Source organism: Manihot esculenta, chromosome 9 (assembly GCF_001659605.2).
Source record: "Manihot esculenta cultivar AM560-2 chromosome 9, M.esculenta_v8, whole genome shotgun sequence".
Taxonomy (NCBI): domain Eukaryota; kingdom Viridiplantae; phylum Streptophyta; class Magnoliopsida; order Malpighiales; family Euphorbiaceae; genus Manihot; species Manihot esculenta.
In genome coordinates this window covers 7,875,979-7,892,652 of record NC_035169.2, presented here as the reverse complement: position 1 = coordinate 7,892,652, position 16,674 = coordinate 7,875,979, and the positions used below count along the sequence as shown (strand labels likewise).

The following is a 16,674-nucleotide window of genomic DNA, read 5'->3' as shown; positions in this document are numbered from 1 at the left end:
AACTTTTGAAAGATTTATACTAAAACTTTCCAAATTTGCTAACCTAAGCATATTTTTTATTAAAATTTATTATATGGTACATTTGAGTGCAATTTTTCTTAAGAATTCACAAAAGTACTACATAATGGTATGTTTCAAAATATTTTTCTAACACTTGGGATTTTTTAATTTTTAAAAAAATCTACTATTTTTTCTTTGACTTCTCTTTCCACTCTCCTCCGTCCTCTTAAATACGTCGTTCTAAATTTGACTAAAGAAATACCAATAAAGAAACAGCAATATGTTAAAAGTGCTTTTGCTGGAAAGCCTTCGCAAGGATGCTTTGCAAAAGAAGACAGTAACAGAACATTACGATTCTCATAGCTGTGGTTAATTTCAAGACAAAACCTGGTATTGCACCAGAAATATCAACGAGAGTTTAATTAACATTTCAAGCTACTTCATGCTGGAGGGGACTCCATATGCTCTTCAATTATCAGCTTCATCTTTTGTGCAAAACAACTTCCTTCGTCTACATCTCCCTGAAGATATGGACTAAACAACTTCATAACTTGTTCATATACAGGCTTCTTGAAATCCACTGCCTGCTCCATAACACAAAATAAGTATCAATCTTCAAATATAGAATTTCCAATTCATGTTCATGCAGTAAGGTTTACTCACAAGCTCCACCAATCGTTCTGGTAACATCCATGTCCAGTTCTTGAATTCTGGCTTTTCCGATCCATCTCCCATTAGGTTGATCTCTTCTTCCCTCCCCGTAAATCTAAATAGAAACCTGTTTTTCACAAAATTTTGATTTAAGGAACATGGGGGCAATGTTCAGAACATATTGGAAAAGTGCATACAGTAAAGCTTCTTGATTATTCATTCATCGAAAAAGCAAAATATCTTCCATATTTGAAGCAGTATTTAACACAAGTTAGCGTTGAGCTAGGGTAAATCACAAAGAAAGTATGCATATTTTTAACAATAGAGAGTCAATTTTTAAAGTAGAAGACTGAAGAATCCTGGCAATAACAAGTAGACGGCCTAATAACAGAAAGACAAGCACCGAATCAGGCAACAAAACAATATATGATCCGACATTACTAACAAAGGATACACACAAAAGCCATAACTCAAACTTAAGCCCTGCTCAGCAACATCTTTTAAGATAGGATATAGTGTTTTGACCCTAGTCAAAATACTATCTGGGGTGATTAAATAATAAATCAAGAATACCCCCCTAACATTTAGCTAATAGTTACTTTAACATCTAGGGTTGTGGAACAAGGTTTTAATGTTTTGTACCTCTCATTATATAATATCACAACCGGTTAGTAATTCACAGCAGCTAAGTGCACTGACCATAAGTCAATAACAGCAGCTTGAATTAACGTCAGGCATTACAAGTAACACTACTACTGTCAATGCAAATAACTCCAACACATCAATTTTTGCAAGAGAATGTGCTTACCACTTCTGTGCTTGACCTTTATAGTTTGTGCCCCATCGACGATTAAGTCTCTCTCTGACTTGGAGTGGGAAGTCATAAGTAAGCCAGTATGGAGCCTATATCCAAAATCAGCTTAGTGATATAAGCAGCAGAACATGTCTTTCCAATTCATACATGCCCCTAAAGAGTGCAAGTCAGATAACAAACACTGAACAAAAGAACCCACCTCTGCAAGAAACTCAGCTGATGTAACTCCAGTTTCTTCTCTCAATTCTCTCATTGCTGCATTTCTAAGGTCCTCACCTTCACCAGCACCGCCCTGTAAATGACAAGCTCCCAGGCAATTGTAATACAAATCCTTTTGGTTTATTCTAATATTAACCCAAAACACAGCATCATGAAGGCCATTTAGTCTCAAAATTATACTAGTCAAAGCCAAAATGTGCAGAGGACCAATTCACTGAGCATTACTGCATTAAGAAAGCAGCACCCATAAAGCCCACAGTCCTCAATCCTCTCACTAACAAACAACTCGCACAATTTAATTAACAAGCAAATCCTTAATCCAATTCTACAAAACATTGCTCCATTGAATTGATTGAATTGCCCATCAATTCAAATTAAGCTAGAATCAAAATTTAAAAAACAAACAAAGAGAACAAAAACCCAGAAAAGAATTGAATCTACCTGAGGCATTTGCCATGTATCCGGTATGTTAATCCTCGAAGCAGCAAAGATCTACAAATGAAGCCCGAAAATGGAGCAATTAACAACCCCGATAAAAATTATCTTTGTAAACCCAAATATTTCACTCAATTTCTAACCTTTTTAGAAGGATTAACGAGACAAATCCCCACATTCCTTCTGTAGCCTTGAGGAGGCGTTTCCACCGATAAGGCTGCTGGAGATAACGAAGAAGGCACCTTCCAGAATTTATTCTTCCACGTCGACAATGGCACGCCCGGAAATTTGCCGAACTTTGGAGGGCAATTTCGACTAGAGAATCGATAAACTTGAGGATTTCGTGGACACTCGCACAACCCCATCGCAACGCGTCGTTTTTGCAGTTTCCGGCAACTTTCTTGGTCCCCAAGTCAGTATATATACCGTAATAAGAAAAAACCATTTGGTTTCCTCCCACGCTCCCGTGCTTATTAATATTGTTATTCCCAAAATACCCTAACCGCCTCTTTACATTTACCGTTTCATCCCTCCTCCGCCTAAAACCCGCCATTTATATATAAACCCTCTTCTGTGTTTACTTGAGAGCCAATCCTTTCGCTTTCATGTCCTCGACCCCTTGTAAATTCCTCTAATCTCGTTGTTTTATTTTGCCAATGATGATGGAAGCCAAGGAGGCTCCCTTTCCGGTGTTGTTCTTCGACGGCGAACAGGAGACTAGCCTCGGCAACGTCGTCGTTTCGCCGTCTTTGAATTTCAAAGTTTTGCAATCGATTATTGGTGAGAAACTCGGTCTCTCTTCTCACCAGTTTTCTATTTATCTCACGGACCGCAAGAGGCGTGGCTCAAGAATCCCGGTTACCGGAAAGATCGATTTTGCGGCGGTTTCTTGCGAGAAGGATTGCTTCTTTCTCGTAGTTCTCAAGCGATCGAGGCGCGAGAGGAGGCGAAAAAGCCGCGAGGTAGCTGAAATTATGCAGAACCGGTTCGATCCACCTGCTAATCTGATGCTTTTGAGGCGAGACGGTAACACTATTGCAATAAACGGTAGTGGGTTTTCTGGCCTGGATTTGGGTCGGGCCGAGTACGAAAGACGGGTGAAGGAACTTCAGATGGAGAAAGAGCGGTACAGGTACTTGATGAATATGGGTACAGGGCTCGAAGGGCCGAGCTTGGGAACAGAGAGAGCGAATAGAACAGTAGTATGCGAGGAATGCATGAGGGCTAAGGAGATTGGCAGAGATGTTGGGTTCCACTGGTGTGTGTATGATACTGTTACTTTCGGGTTCCGATCACCGGCAGGTCCGATTGCCCGTCCCGTTAAAAGATCAAGTTGAGGTTGATAATCCAGCGTCGGCATTTTGACTGATGAGTTTTCTGTGCATAGCAGGAAGAAAGCAGGAGCAGTGTACGGTATGGCATACAGTAAGCAACTGTATACCTTATACGGTATATGACTGTCCTTGTAAGTTAGGGATGTATATACTAATACAGTACATGGGTATGTAAGTAGAGGGATACTTAGTAACCCTAAAAAAGGATAGGGGTTTTGCTTTGTTGATTTGGGTTTTGGGTTTTGGGGTTTGGGTGAAAGCAAGAAACAAAACTGGGAAGAAAAGGGCACAGAGGTATTTGAATTGTGATTGTGATATGGGAATTTTGGGCATTTGGCTTCTAATTGAAGAAAATAAGAGTGGGATTTTGGGTTAAAGGAATAATTAAATAATGGGTAGGTGGTTTTTGGTTAAGCTTTCAAGTTTTTGCTAATTGGCATCAAAAAATCAATGGCATAATTGATGCTTGATTGAAGATGTGAAATGAGAAGAGAACCATTTCTTTATCTTTTTGTTTTGTGTTTGTCAGAGGTTCTTTTCCTTTAATTGAATTTGCAATTGGAAAAGTTGGCACTGGAAATGGAATTAGTGGATTAATCTCTTCTGTATGTGATGTTGTTTATAAATCAAAGGCAATCCTTTTATTTGGTGAGGGCCATTGGCCCCTCCTCTTTTGTTGAGTTTTGGAAGATAAGCAATTATATATGCCCTACCAATAACACCCACAACACTCCCATCATCTCTATTATATATAATTTCGATTGGTCAGTTTTGATACTCTAACCTACTCATATTCATATGATTTAAAATTGTGTTAATTTTATTAAATTATTTTAATAAATTAAATTATTATTTCAATTCATTATAATTTCATATTTGCCTTCAAGAAGTAACTGAAGTTATATTAGGTGAGATATGAATAGTGATGTGAAAACGGGTTGTTGGTTTGGTCCATTGTGAACTCCAACTTAAAATGAGCTGAATTAAAGAGCCTGGGCTTTTAATATTTAGGCTCATTGATTTACAGCGAATTTACGGAAGATAAGGATAGTTTTTTATTTAAAAAAAAAAAATAGATTGAAATAAAAAAAATTAATTAAATTTACACTATTAATTAAAATTAAGTACTAAGAATTTTATTAAAATATATTATAATTAATAATAATTTTATAAATAATAAAAAATTACAATTTTATCAACTTTCACAGTTTAAAATTTTTAAATGAAAAAATAATTATTATTGTGTTTTTATAATATATCTTAATTAATTAATATATTTTATTTTAAAATTATATTAAAACATTTTTATAATTTTATTTCGTTAGTTAAAAAAAAAGCATCCGTTAATTTTTTTTTCATTAATCTATTAGTTAAAATTAACAACAGTTTTCTTATTATACTTCTGTATTTTATTCCAACTAATTAGAATGCTTTTAAATTTTAAAATTATATTATAATATTATTATACTTTTAATTTATTAACTAGAAAATATACTTCTTTAATTTCTATCCATTATTATTATTATTATTAATTAATTAAAATTAAAAAATTATATGTTCAAATTGATTTTCTATTAAATAATTCACTTACTATTCACCGGTCTCATTACTCATATTGAAAAAGAATGCGAGAGTTAAATCATTATTTGAGAGAAATATAAAAGGAGATGTATGAGAATATAAAGATAAATAAAAAAGGTGGATAGCGAATTTTATTTAATGAATAGAATAATTAAAGTAAAAAACTTTTAAAAATAAGTACAATTAAACATTTGTATTTTTTTTTAATAATTATTAAATCTAATTTAATTTTTTTATCGATTCAGCTCATATATTTTTACTCCATATTAAATAACTCCTCACTTCATATAATACTTCAATTAGAGGGATTTTTTTTAAAATTTTTAAATATATAAATCATTCTCACTTAACATGTCAGCGATGTGTACGTATCTTTCATGAGAAAATTAAACATCATGAGTACCTAATATAATAACAAAAATAAAATACAGTTTTTTAATTACAATAAAGTAAAATATAATATCTAAATTAAAGAAAAAAATATTAAAATACAGATAAGATTAATAAATCTTTCATTTACTTATAATTAAAAGGTAATTAAAAAAAATATTAAGTTGCATGTAGTCTATATAAAGCCCTGCCTCATAAAAGTGAGGTGTATAATAATTAATTAAATATTTTATTAATTTTTACGTCAAATAATTAAAGTTTATATGATGAAATGGATAAATCTATATTAAGTATTTAATTTAATAATTATTAATCTCATTTTCAAATAAAATTAAATTTTCTATTATAAATAATATTATTTCACCCGTGTAATCTCATTATATAATTAATTTTTATAAAAAAATCAGTTAATACCTGAATTTTTCATGGTTAACTTTTTAACACTCGACCTTTATAAATATATAATTATTTAAGTTTTACATATCTGCCTGATTTATAAATATATAAAAATTTTAATAATTAAATAATTATATTTTATAAATATATTTTTTTAAAATATAAATTAATTGAATAAAATCTGAAATTTCTCAAATTTATTTAGATGTATTTATCACCAAATAATTATAATTTATAAAATTTAAATATTAAATAATTACACGACTATAAATATCAATGGTTAAAATTAAAGGACTATAAATATCAAGGGTCACTATTCTGTCAATAGTGCTTACAGATTTTTTGTTGCTGGGTTTCGACATAGGGAAAGTAGTGAGATATGGAGTCGTTTTTAGAAGACGAAGGTGCCTCCTAAAGTGTTTAATTTCTGCTGGCGTGCTTTAGTTAATGTTGTTCATTGCCTCTCTTTGCCTCAGTCCAGGAGAGTTCCGGTTGATTCGATATGTCCGTTGTGTCATGAGACTCCTGAGACTGTCTAGCATATTCTTGTTCAATGTCCTTTTGCCCGCAGTTGCTGGTTGAGTTCGCCTTTGGGTTGGCCTGCATTCTCCGCTGCCTCTCTTAGAGAGTGGTTCTCTTTAGCCTTCCTTACTGCTTCTGCGGAGAATGCTTCCCTTATTCTAATGATATGTTGGGTTTTGTCGCATAACAGAAATAATGTTGTTTGGAAAGTTCAGGGTCGAATTGCGAGTGGTGTGTTCTTCATAGCACTGAATTTTTTGCAGTAATGGAGGGGGGCCTGCTCTGATTCTACCGGCTGCACCAATGTTGTGTCGGCTTTGACTGTCTGGTCTCCTCCACCGCAGGGTTGGATTAAGGTTAATATTGATGTCTCTTTAAACTCGCAACGAAGTTCACTAGGCTTCGGCTATGTAGTCCGAGATGCTAATGGTAGATTTATGGCGGTTAAAGCAGGTTATTTTTGCAGTCAGATGGAGGTTAAGTGTGCTGAGACAATGACATTTTGAGAGGCATTGAGCTGGATTAAATAGTGTGGATGGGATCGAGTTCTTTTCGAATCTGATGCTTAGATTCTTGTTGTGTCCATTAACAATATTTCGTTAGATGATTTATCATCTTTTGGTCTTTTGGTTCAAGATCATAAACTGTTTCTATCCAGTTATGAAGAAGTAAGATGTGGTTTTATTTACAGGTCTGCGAATGATGTCGCTCATATTCTAGCAATATCGGCTTATTATGAGTTAGGTTAAGGAGTTTGGGTTCATATCCCTCCTCCTCATACAGTTTCTTTGATCGCTTTGAATTAAAAAAAAAAAAATTAAAAAGCCAAAATATCAACTGACCATTTATATAAAAGTTGAAGTTATATATTTAACTTATATTTCTATAAATAAAATAGTTATTTTTTATGAATATTGAATTGACTATTCAATCATTGCATGAATTACATACATTAAATAGTTGCGATTTTGATATTATACAAACTAAATATTATAAATTTTAAATTTAAAAAAATTAACTTTAATGCATTATTAATGGAATAAAGGGAGAAATTAAATAATTAATTGTTTCAAAAACTACGAAAGAAAGTGTTCTTAATGATAAATGCATCTTAATAGTATGAAAATGTATGTTTATCATTAAAAATGTATTTCTTTTCCCCACACTAATAAGATACTAAATGAACTTTAATGGATGCAAACATGTAATACAAATTTTAATTAGTGTACATTTGTCCTATTAAAATAAAAAAAATTATATATAAAAATATATCACAATTTTTTTTTGAAGTTTTTGCACATAAAATAAAATTTTAAATAATATAAAAAATAGCGAGTATTTATCTTTATAATTCTTTTATAATAATATAGAGATAAATATAATATTTTTTAATAATTTAACTATTATATGATCGGGTGTATAATAAAAGATATGACGATTATAATATAATAAAAATACATTAAACTATTATTGATAATGGTAATTTTATACAGAGAGAAAAGTTTCAATAATAAATCGAAAGTTGAGGTGTTTTAATTTTTTTTTTGGATAAAATAACTTACTCACTTATTAAGTATGATAAATTGAGCGATTTTGATAAATTTAATTTTTTAAAATTTTATTAAATAATATATATATATATATATATATATATTTGAAATGGGGATTGGGGGTGTAGAACCTGAGACCTCTCAGATTTACTCAGATGCACTTACCACTAGGCTAAGCCTGTGACATGTGATATCAGAGCCAAGGTGGGCTTCCGCATGGCATGTTTGCCATCCCGCCTGAAGATCCTAGAAGAACAGAGGAGAAGAGGAGTTGTCTTTCCTGGTGTGGAGAACCAGCAGAGTGAATGCGCATAGTTGAGTTGAGCTTCCTTGGTGGAGGGGAGCAAGGATTGATGCTGCGCATACCGAGGTGCTATAGCGGACTCACTAAGTGAAGGTGGTGTCCAGAGCAAGTATTGCGGGGCAACTGAGTGAGCGAGGATAGGGTTCCTCGAGTGTCTCAACGGGTGGGGCAAGGCAAGGTGAAGCCTGCGTTCCGACGGGATAGGGACGTCCCCATTGGCTCGTTGCGCTCGTAGCTTGGGTGGAAAAGTGTCACTTCGGAGAAACGATGTTGGGATCAAAGTGCTTAATTGAAGACATGCTCGAGGGCGAGCATGGATTGAGTGGGGAGATTGTCACATGCATAAATCTTCGGGATGCCGTGACACCATGCTGGGGAAGATGTTGCCGTAAAGATTGGGTGGGAAGTTGCTCGAAGGGCCGTTGTGTGTGGGATCACCATACCTGCACACCCTGGTCGGGGGCTGGAGCCGCTCCCCTGATGAGCTCAAGGCAGGGCGAAACCAGTCAGCATGGCAAAACTTCTCGATAGGCTAAACTTGACGGGCTGTAACCTCGTTGGGGCCTGTCTAAGTACCGCACAAGCACAGTACTCACGTGCGCGATATTAAATTTGTGTGGTAATATTATAAATTATTTAATATCATATTGAAAATAATGCAACATCACATAAAAAATATAATTTATAATATTATTCATGCAAAATTGGTATTAAATAACTGTATTTAATGAATTTTAGTAAGTACAACGTGCACTTGTTAGAAATAACCATAACAAAATATTTTTTAAAAAATTATAAAAATATTTTTTATTTTTAATATTTATAAAAGTATTGTCTAATACTATCTACCACATTAAAATAAAAAATATTTATTATATTAATTATTATTTTTTCCATCATTAATTAATTATTAATTATTATATATTTTAATAATAATAATTATTGCTAAGATTTCTATAAAATTAAAATTTAAAAATTAAAAATGGGACAAAAAAATTTCTAATAGTACATATTATCTCATAAAAAATTATATAAAATGGAAAATTAATTATAAATTATCATATTTAATAAACTTTAATAAATATACTTTTTTTAAACACAATAAATATATTATTTCACCCATTAGTAAAGTAAACAAAAAACTGAAATACAATGTATTTTGGTACTAAAGAAACAGTTTTTGTCATAACAAAAAGAAAGGAAAAAGAAAAGGTTTTCTCTCCAACCAAACACTGCCTTACATTCTATTTCTGTTTCTATTTCTATCACCTTTCTTCTATAATCATTTTTCTTTTTCTAAGAAGAAAAAAAGTGAGAGGAAATTGTAACGTCATTTTGAGAGAGAGAGAGCCCCTCTTCTCCTCTACAGTCCCTTATTCCCCAAATCAAAAAAAATCCCGCTTCCAGCTCTTGAAGCTTTGAACGCCCACTGCCCTTTCTCTTTAGCTTCTACTATATTTTACTTGGAAAATCCATATATGCACTGTTCCTGTTCCGTTCTTTGGTTTTGTTTTCTCTTTTAATGGCGGAGTTTCCTCCAAATTTGGAGGATGGAGAGCTTTGGCTTCCTTCTGATATATTTCTCAATGAAGTTCCCTCCAAATACAACCCTTATCGCATCTCTTGCATGGAGGATTTTGCTGGCCATTTTGCAGCTCTTTCTCTGCTCCAAAATCACTCATCTCCAACCCCCTCAAGGCCCCATCCAAAATCGCCGCTCAACTCGCAGGTTCTTTGAGCATTATTATATTTTTCTTTAGCTTTATTTATTTTTCTGTATGAGTTTTTTTTTTTTTTTAATCTCTTTCTAAATGGTGCCGTCAATGGCATGGCTGTCCAACTGGCTCCCTTTGATGTGTTTTACAGAGGTTCAAAATAGCGGTTAGAGAATTATCGGCGAGCCATTTGCCACCTGTGTCCCTTGGGGTTAATGGCGGTGCTGAACTGGGTCAAAGACTTAATGGGTACGGAAGCGGACCCCTTTTGGCCAGGTCTGAACCGTTTCATGAGTTTCAAGTCCAGCCACAGGTGCAAAAACAAGAAACATAAGCCCGTTCCATTTTCGTTTTTATGCCTTGTCCTATCAAAGGCCTTGCTTTTTGTCAGCTTTAATAATATTTGATGTCTAATGTACATCAGTGGGTAATGGATTGTCATGTATAGGTTGACAGCTACCCGGATACAACGCTTAGGGTCTGTGAAAGGCAGCGAAACCCTCCTCAGATTCGGCTTCACCCTTTTCCGGGAAGTGGGTTTGGATTTAGAGGTGGCGGTGGTGGTGGTGGTGGTGTGAGAGAATCTGGGGGTACTGGTGTTTTCCATCCTCGCATTGTGAACCCCACAACAGCTTCTCCTGCCACCACTGATGTTAAAAGGAAGCAAGGTGAGTTGGCTTACTTTGGTTGCTTTCCTGGTTTGTTTAGTTTTCTTCATAGGGATATGTAAATCATAGGCTAATTTTCTTAATCTTGGGGAATGATGCTAATTTGAGTTTTAGGACAAGATAATTAAATGTGAATTACACATTCATTTATGGGAAAGAAATACAAAATCAGTTGGAAAATAGAGGCTATGAGATAGAAAATTGATATTCTATATTACCCTTTGTGTGATTGTTGATTATTATTTGACCAACCTGTATGTTCTCTTGCAATTTATTTGTTTGTCATGATCAAAGTAAATGAAATTTATGTTTCACAAGAGACCAAAGCAAAATTAGCTTCCTTTTGTTTCATCACTGTTTGAGGAGGTGGTGAGGTTCTTCACTCTTAGCTTTTGGGCAAAATGATTTCTTCTGTACATTTAGAAATTCAAAGCCAAATCGATGGTTATTGTTTCCATTTACTAATTATTGTTGAATTGAACTTGTAATTGGGGGTGTACGACTGCATACTCGTGCTTTCTTTAGTGAGCATACACCCAGCTTCTCAAAATTTCTTTTCATAGATGGGCCCAAATAATAATGCTGTGGCTGGGCCTTATTATTATATCAATATTTGCACTGTCAAGCATTCTGGAAAAACAGAAAGGGAAGAAAATCTGTAAAAGTCATTGCTTTTTTGGGAGTTGTCAGTTGTATAATGCAGAATGCTCTGTATGGTTTGGTTGCTGAGAATTCCCAGATAATTAATCGGTGGCATCATACATATTTTAAGAAATTAACTAGAAATAAAATAACAAAAGCATATTTTTTTAAAAAATAATTTATATTTAAAAAATATTTTTTAATTTAATAACTCATTTTTATTATTTAATTTTAATTTAAAAAATAAATTTATATATACAGATATTAAAAAGAACTTCATGTACTGTAATTTCTAAATATTTCAAATGAAAAAATTTTCATTAAACAAACGGAGCCAGCAATGTTTTTATCATTTTTTTTTAACCTCTTCTAGATCTTTAATTTATGGTTTATTTAATATTATGACAGTTGTGAGAAGCAGAGCAGAGAATCAAGTCAACCAACAGAGGAATTCCATGAAAAGTCCTGGGGTCAACAAGCAGGAGGATTGCTATTATCACCTTCCTCCAGAGATGGGTTTGCCCCATGACTGGACTTATTGAGCTTCTCATCTTCATTTTTAGTGTAGAAATTGGTCAAGAAAGATAAAAAAAATTAAGAATAAGACCTGTAGGAGAAGAAGATTAGAAGGTTTAATAATGACTGTATGTTCAATTTCATCTTGTTGGAATGTTCGATTTAGTTCATTTTCAACATTTTGCCTTATTTATTTTAAAAGTTTTAATTTAAGCTCAATTTTGCCGAAAATCAATTTTAGATTTTTTTGGCTAAACTTGGTTTGAAAATCAAGCAACTTGATTCGAATGAGCTTAAATTGAAACTTTTGAGCAATTGAAGATGAGCTAAATTGAAATCTTGTATGAGGGTGAATTGAGCCATAAGGTGATGAATAATCATTTAGGGTTTCGTGTAGCGGAGAGCTATGGTTAGGATGTATATGCTTCTAGGGCAAAATAGAGTAAGTTTGTCTGTGCTGTATGCTGAGACTTTGTTTAATAATAAATAATTAAATTTTATTAGTTATTAAAATCAATTTATTTTAATAAAAATAACAAAAATATTAAACTACAAGTACAACTCCCACTATTAAAGGAGTAAAAATAATATGATTATTAAAAATATTTTTTATCATCCATACTATTTATAATTATGTATTTTATTATTTGAATTAATTTAAGATTTATCTAAATTAAATTCGTAATTCTACTTATACTTAAATACTATTTATTAATTTTTTATTACTTAAAATTTTCTTAAAAAATAATTAAAAGCTAAAAATTATTTTAAAAAAAAGTATTTTTCACTTTTTGAACCAAATTTGTTAGTTTATTTTAAAAAATAACTACCAAATAAAAAAAATCACTTTTATTAAAAAAATCACTTTTATTTAAAAAATAATGAATATGTAATTAAAACTTAAAGTATTTTTAACTTTTTGTTGGTTTTTTTAAATCATTTTATTTTATTAATCGTTAAAAATAGAATTAAAAAAAAATATGATATGTAACAACTAATCTTGAATTTTATGGTAAATTTAGATCAGACCTAATTTTTGCTGACATTCGATAAAAATTCACGATAATTTTTCAGAAATAAAATTTCGAGACGCACGGCTTTCAAAAATATAACAAGAACTCCATACCTTGTCACAAAATTCGATACAAAAATTTCATCGTTCAGATAGTTAATTTTATAGTTTAATTGTTTTTTTAAATATTTTAGATATTTTCATAATTTTGCTTATTAGGGTTTTATTTTTATTATAAACTATTAGAAATTCACTTTTTTATTTTTAAAGAATTTCAATAAAATTTTTAATTTTTTAATTTATATTTTCTCTTATTTCTTTTTAACCAAACCATATTAGTTAAAATTACTGACGGAATTTAAATAGTTCTTATATAAATTTAATTCATTTTAAATTCAAGACACAAACAGATGGTATAATTCATATAAAAATTAAAAGAAATTCACTTATTTATGGTATCAATCCTATATAGACATTGATAAAAATTTTCATTAAAATTTTTTAATAAATTCAATTTATTTTTATCTATTGATGAGCTCAATGTAAAAGTCTAAATTAATCTCTAATGTTTTTATTAAAATTTAAATAGATGTAGTTTAATTTTGTCATTAATTAAAATAAAAATAAAAATAAAATAGTATATAAATATTATTTTTTTAAATTAAAAAAAATAAAATTTTATTATTAAAAAGTGATATTTATTATTAAAAATAATATTGTAAATTTGACCAAAGTACAAAGTTAATCTATAAGGCTTATAGAGGTTAAAGAACTTCTAAAGGACGAACGTACAAAATTTACAAGTATGTTTCTCGTGATTTTCAATATAAAAATAAAAATTGGGATAAATAATTATAAAATTTTATAGATCTCATTTAAGAATTTTAATCTACAACAAGAATTTCTATTAATTTTATCCTTTTATTTTCTTTAATTTTGTTTAAAACTTTTTTAAATTCACGTCACTTTAAAATAAAAATGGTATGCGGCTTATAAGAATTTTAAACATTTTTTTCTAATGTTAAAATTTAATATAGTATAAAAAGGAGTTGTGGGATGTTGTGGGATAAACACAACTACTTTTAGGAAAAGAAGTTGTGAGAAAAATACAAAAGATTGAAACATATAAATACCCCTTCTACGAATTGTGGAAGTGATGGGTTTTTGAGAAAACTCGGTCTAAAAGATTGCAGATTGTGAAGCACATAATCTATCCATCTTTGAGAGAGCTAGCACTCTAGAAGGATAGATGACGTTCGTGTGGATACCATAGAGGGTGTTCATTTGAAAAGGCAGCACCATCAGTCCGGTATTGCATTTTCTTGACGATATTAACAGGTTAGTCTCATATTCATCTTTTGAATTAAACGAAGTACTCGGACTCTGTGAAAGGAAATCAACAGAGATTTTATTTTTTCGCTGCGCAACTGAGTTGTAATAATTTCGGGATTTCCCAATAGTGATATCAGTCTTCTCACCTATTTTGAATTTTTCATGAATATATCACACTCTAATATAATTTTATATACGAGAAAAGTGTGTTGAAACATACATTAATTTAGAATAGGACTAATATATCCTTTATAGCTATTTGAAAAAATTAAATAAAAATAAAAATAAATGGATCAACTTTCTTAAGATAAAAAATAATCAAATTAATTAAACTTCTAATTAAATTAATTTTATTCTTTCGAATATATATTTATATTTTTGTAGTATTTGATACTAATACATTGAATACTTAATTAAAATTGTAAATTATTGAAAATTTAAATTAAAATAATAATTTATTAGATATATAAACTCATAAAATTCATAACAATTAAACATTAATTAATAATGTCATCAATGACTTATCAAAATAAGTAAAAAATAATCACACTTTGTTGATTGTATTTTTTAAATATAAAATTTTATTAATCATACTTAAATTTTTTATAAAATAATAAATTACTCTGAAAATTAAAACACAACCATAATAAATATAATTCTTTTCGACTTTTTTAATAAGTCATAGATGATATAATTAAATTATATTTAATCATATTATGATTTTTATACGTAAAAGGTGTTTAATAAATTTTAATTTTCAATTCAAATATTCAATGAGTTAAATAATACATCAATACAAATATGTAATTAAACAATTTCATTAGTTTGAAATGAATTTTGGCCATCCATGTACTATAAAAACTTACCGTATTTTTCATAAAAATATTTTTTAATGAAATAATTTATTTTTTATTATTTAATTTTTAATTTAAAAATAAAATTTATTAATAAATTTATATATAAATTCTAAGAAAAATCACAAAGTGCAAAAAATAATTAATTGTTTTTGATAGAGAAAATATTTTTTTTAAAATGACTTACTTTATCCTTTAATTAAAAATATATTTTTTATTTATTAAAATTTTAAAATATTTTAAATATTATAAAATATAAAAATAAAAAATTTACGTCAAATAAATAGAGTCTCAATTTTAACTTGAAAACAAGTATTCTGCCTGGTTAGAATTTATTTTGTGACCTAACATTAAGCTTCGTAATCATGCTTCTAAAAGCTATTATAGTTAAGGATCAAGCACACGCTCGGTTCAGTTTAAAATCAAATCAAATTAGATAAATTAAAAATTAAAATTTTAATATTTATAAAAATTAAAACGAATCAATTATGGTTAAAAATTGAATTGAATCGAACTGATCTAATTCGATTCGATTCGATTCGATTTAATTTGATTGATTTCAATTTTTAATAAATTTTTTACTTTTTACATTTTATTTTTAATATTTTAATATTTTAATTAAAATATTTTAATATTAATATGATTTAATTTCTCCATATTATTGAAAATAATATATTATTATCACTAAATCGGTTTGCTTCAATTTTTTTAATTTTTTTATCAAAATCAAACCGAATCGAAATAATTAAAAATTTTAAAATTAAAAATCGAATCGAATCGAAATGAATAAAAAACTGAATTAAATTTTAAATTAATTCAATTTGATCAAATTTTTCAGTTTAAATCGAATATTAGTCACCGTAATGATAGTTTATGAATGTGAGAAATGATATATTTAAGCTTGTAATATATTTTTTTAATTATATTTTTATTATTAATAAATTTATTTTATATCTCTTTATATAATATATATATATATATATTTATTTATTTATTTAAAATAAATTAGTAAATGATATAAATAATTTTATAATATACTACTGCTTATCAGACCAATTTTTTTTAATACTTAAAAAAATTAAATTTTTATATAAATTTAATAAAATTATGAAATAGTGTAAAATTCATTTCTTATAATATAAAAATATTATATTTATATACATGTATATTTGAATACAGATAAAAATAAAAAGTCAGTTTGTCTGATTTACTATTTACAGATAATATTATAAATTTACAATCTTAAAAGCTACCAACAAGTTTCTTTATAAAATATGAATTCTAATACACTTAAACTTTAATTTAATTATCCGTAATTACTTATTATCATCATAAATTTTAATATTTTATTTAAATATTTTCAAATTTAAATTATTAGATGTCTTTTTAAAGAAAAAAATGATTTTATTTATTAAAAATTTTAAAATATACGATATTAGCGTCATATTAAGTTTCTCATGTTTCAATATACATGTGATTAAAACCATTGTTTAAAAAACAATAGATAATAAAATTATTCTTTCAAATATTTTTTAAATTTTATAAGTATTTAAATAATAATAAAATTATTAATATTTAAAATTAAGATAATCACTTTACTATCTTATTTTTTAAAAATTATTAATTTGTGATAATCATATTTTTATCTTCTAAATTTGAATTTATTATCTAATGTAATGTTTTAATATTATGATAATTATTTGTGATATTTTTAAATAATATTTAAGTTTATTATTTTA

At 29.1% G+C, this 16,674-nt stretch overlaps 3 protein-coding genes across 3 annotated transcripts; 2 read left to right on the top strand and 1 right to left on the bottom strand.

The window, feature by feature from the left end:
• Nucleotides 1-281: 281 nt before the first annotated feature.
• On the bottom strand, nucleotides 282-2,495 carry LOC110622973 (nudix hydrolase 27, chloroplastic). Its single transcript, XM_021767752.2, has 6 exons — nucleotides 2,263-2,495; nucleotides 2,126-2,176; nucleotides 1,665-1,757; nucleotides 1,460-1,554; nucleotides 664-778; nucleotides 282-584 (listed from the first exon to the last, which is right to left on the bottom strand). The coding sequence occupies exons 1-6, from the start codon at nucleotides 2,482-2,484 to the stop codon at nucleotides 441-443; spliced, it is 720 nt and encodes a 239-aa protein (XP_021623444.1). The 5' UTR covers nucleotides 2,485-2,495; the 3' UTR covers nucleotides 282-440.
• Nucleotides 2,496-2,775: 280 nt separating this feature from the next.
• LOC110622974 lies at nucleotides 2,776-4,061 on the top strand. Its single transcript, XM_021767753.2, has one exon. It carries the CDS (start codon nucleotides 2,776-2,778, stop codon nucleotides 3,454-3,456), a length of 681 nt encoding a protein of 226 aa, XP_021623445.1. The 3' UTR covers nucleotides 3,457-4,061.
• A 5,378-nt stretch (nucleotides 4,062-9,439) lies between these two features.
• LOC110623635 lies at nucleotides 9,440-11,914 on the top strand. The gene is made up of 4 exons (XM_021768636.2): nucleotides 9,440-9,925; nucleotides 10,063-10,224; nucleotides 10,360-10,579; nucleotides 11,630-11,914. The coding sequence occupies exons 1-4, from the start codon at nucleotides 9,719-9,721 to the stop codon at nucleotides 11,761-11,763; spliced, it is 723 nt and encodes a 240-aa protein (XP_021624328.1). The 5' UTR covers nucleotides 9,440-9,718; the 3' UTR covers nucleotides 11,764-11,914.
• The last annotated feature ends 4,760 nt before the right edge of the window (nucleotides 11,915-16,674 follow it).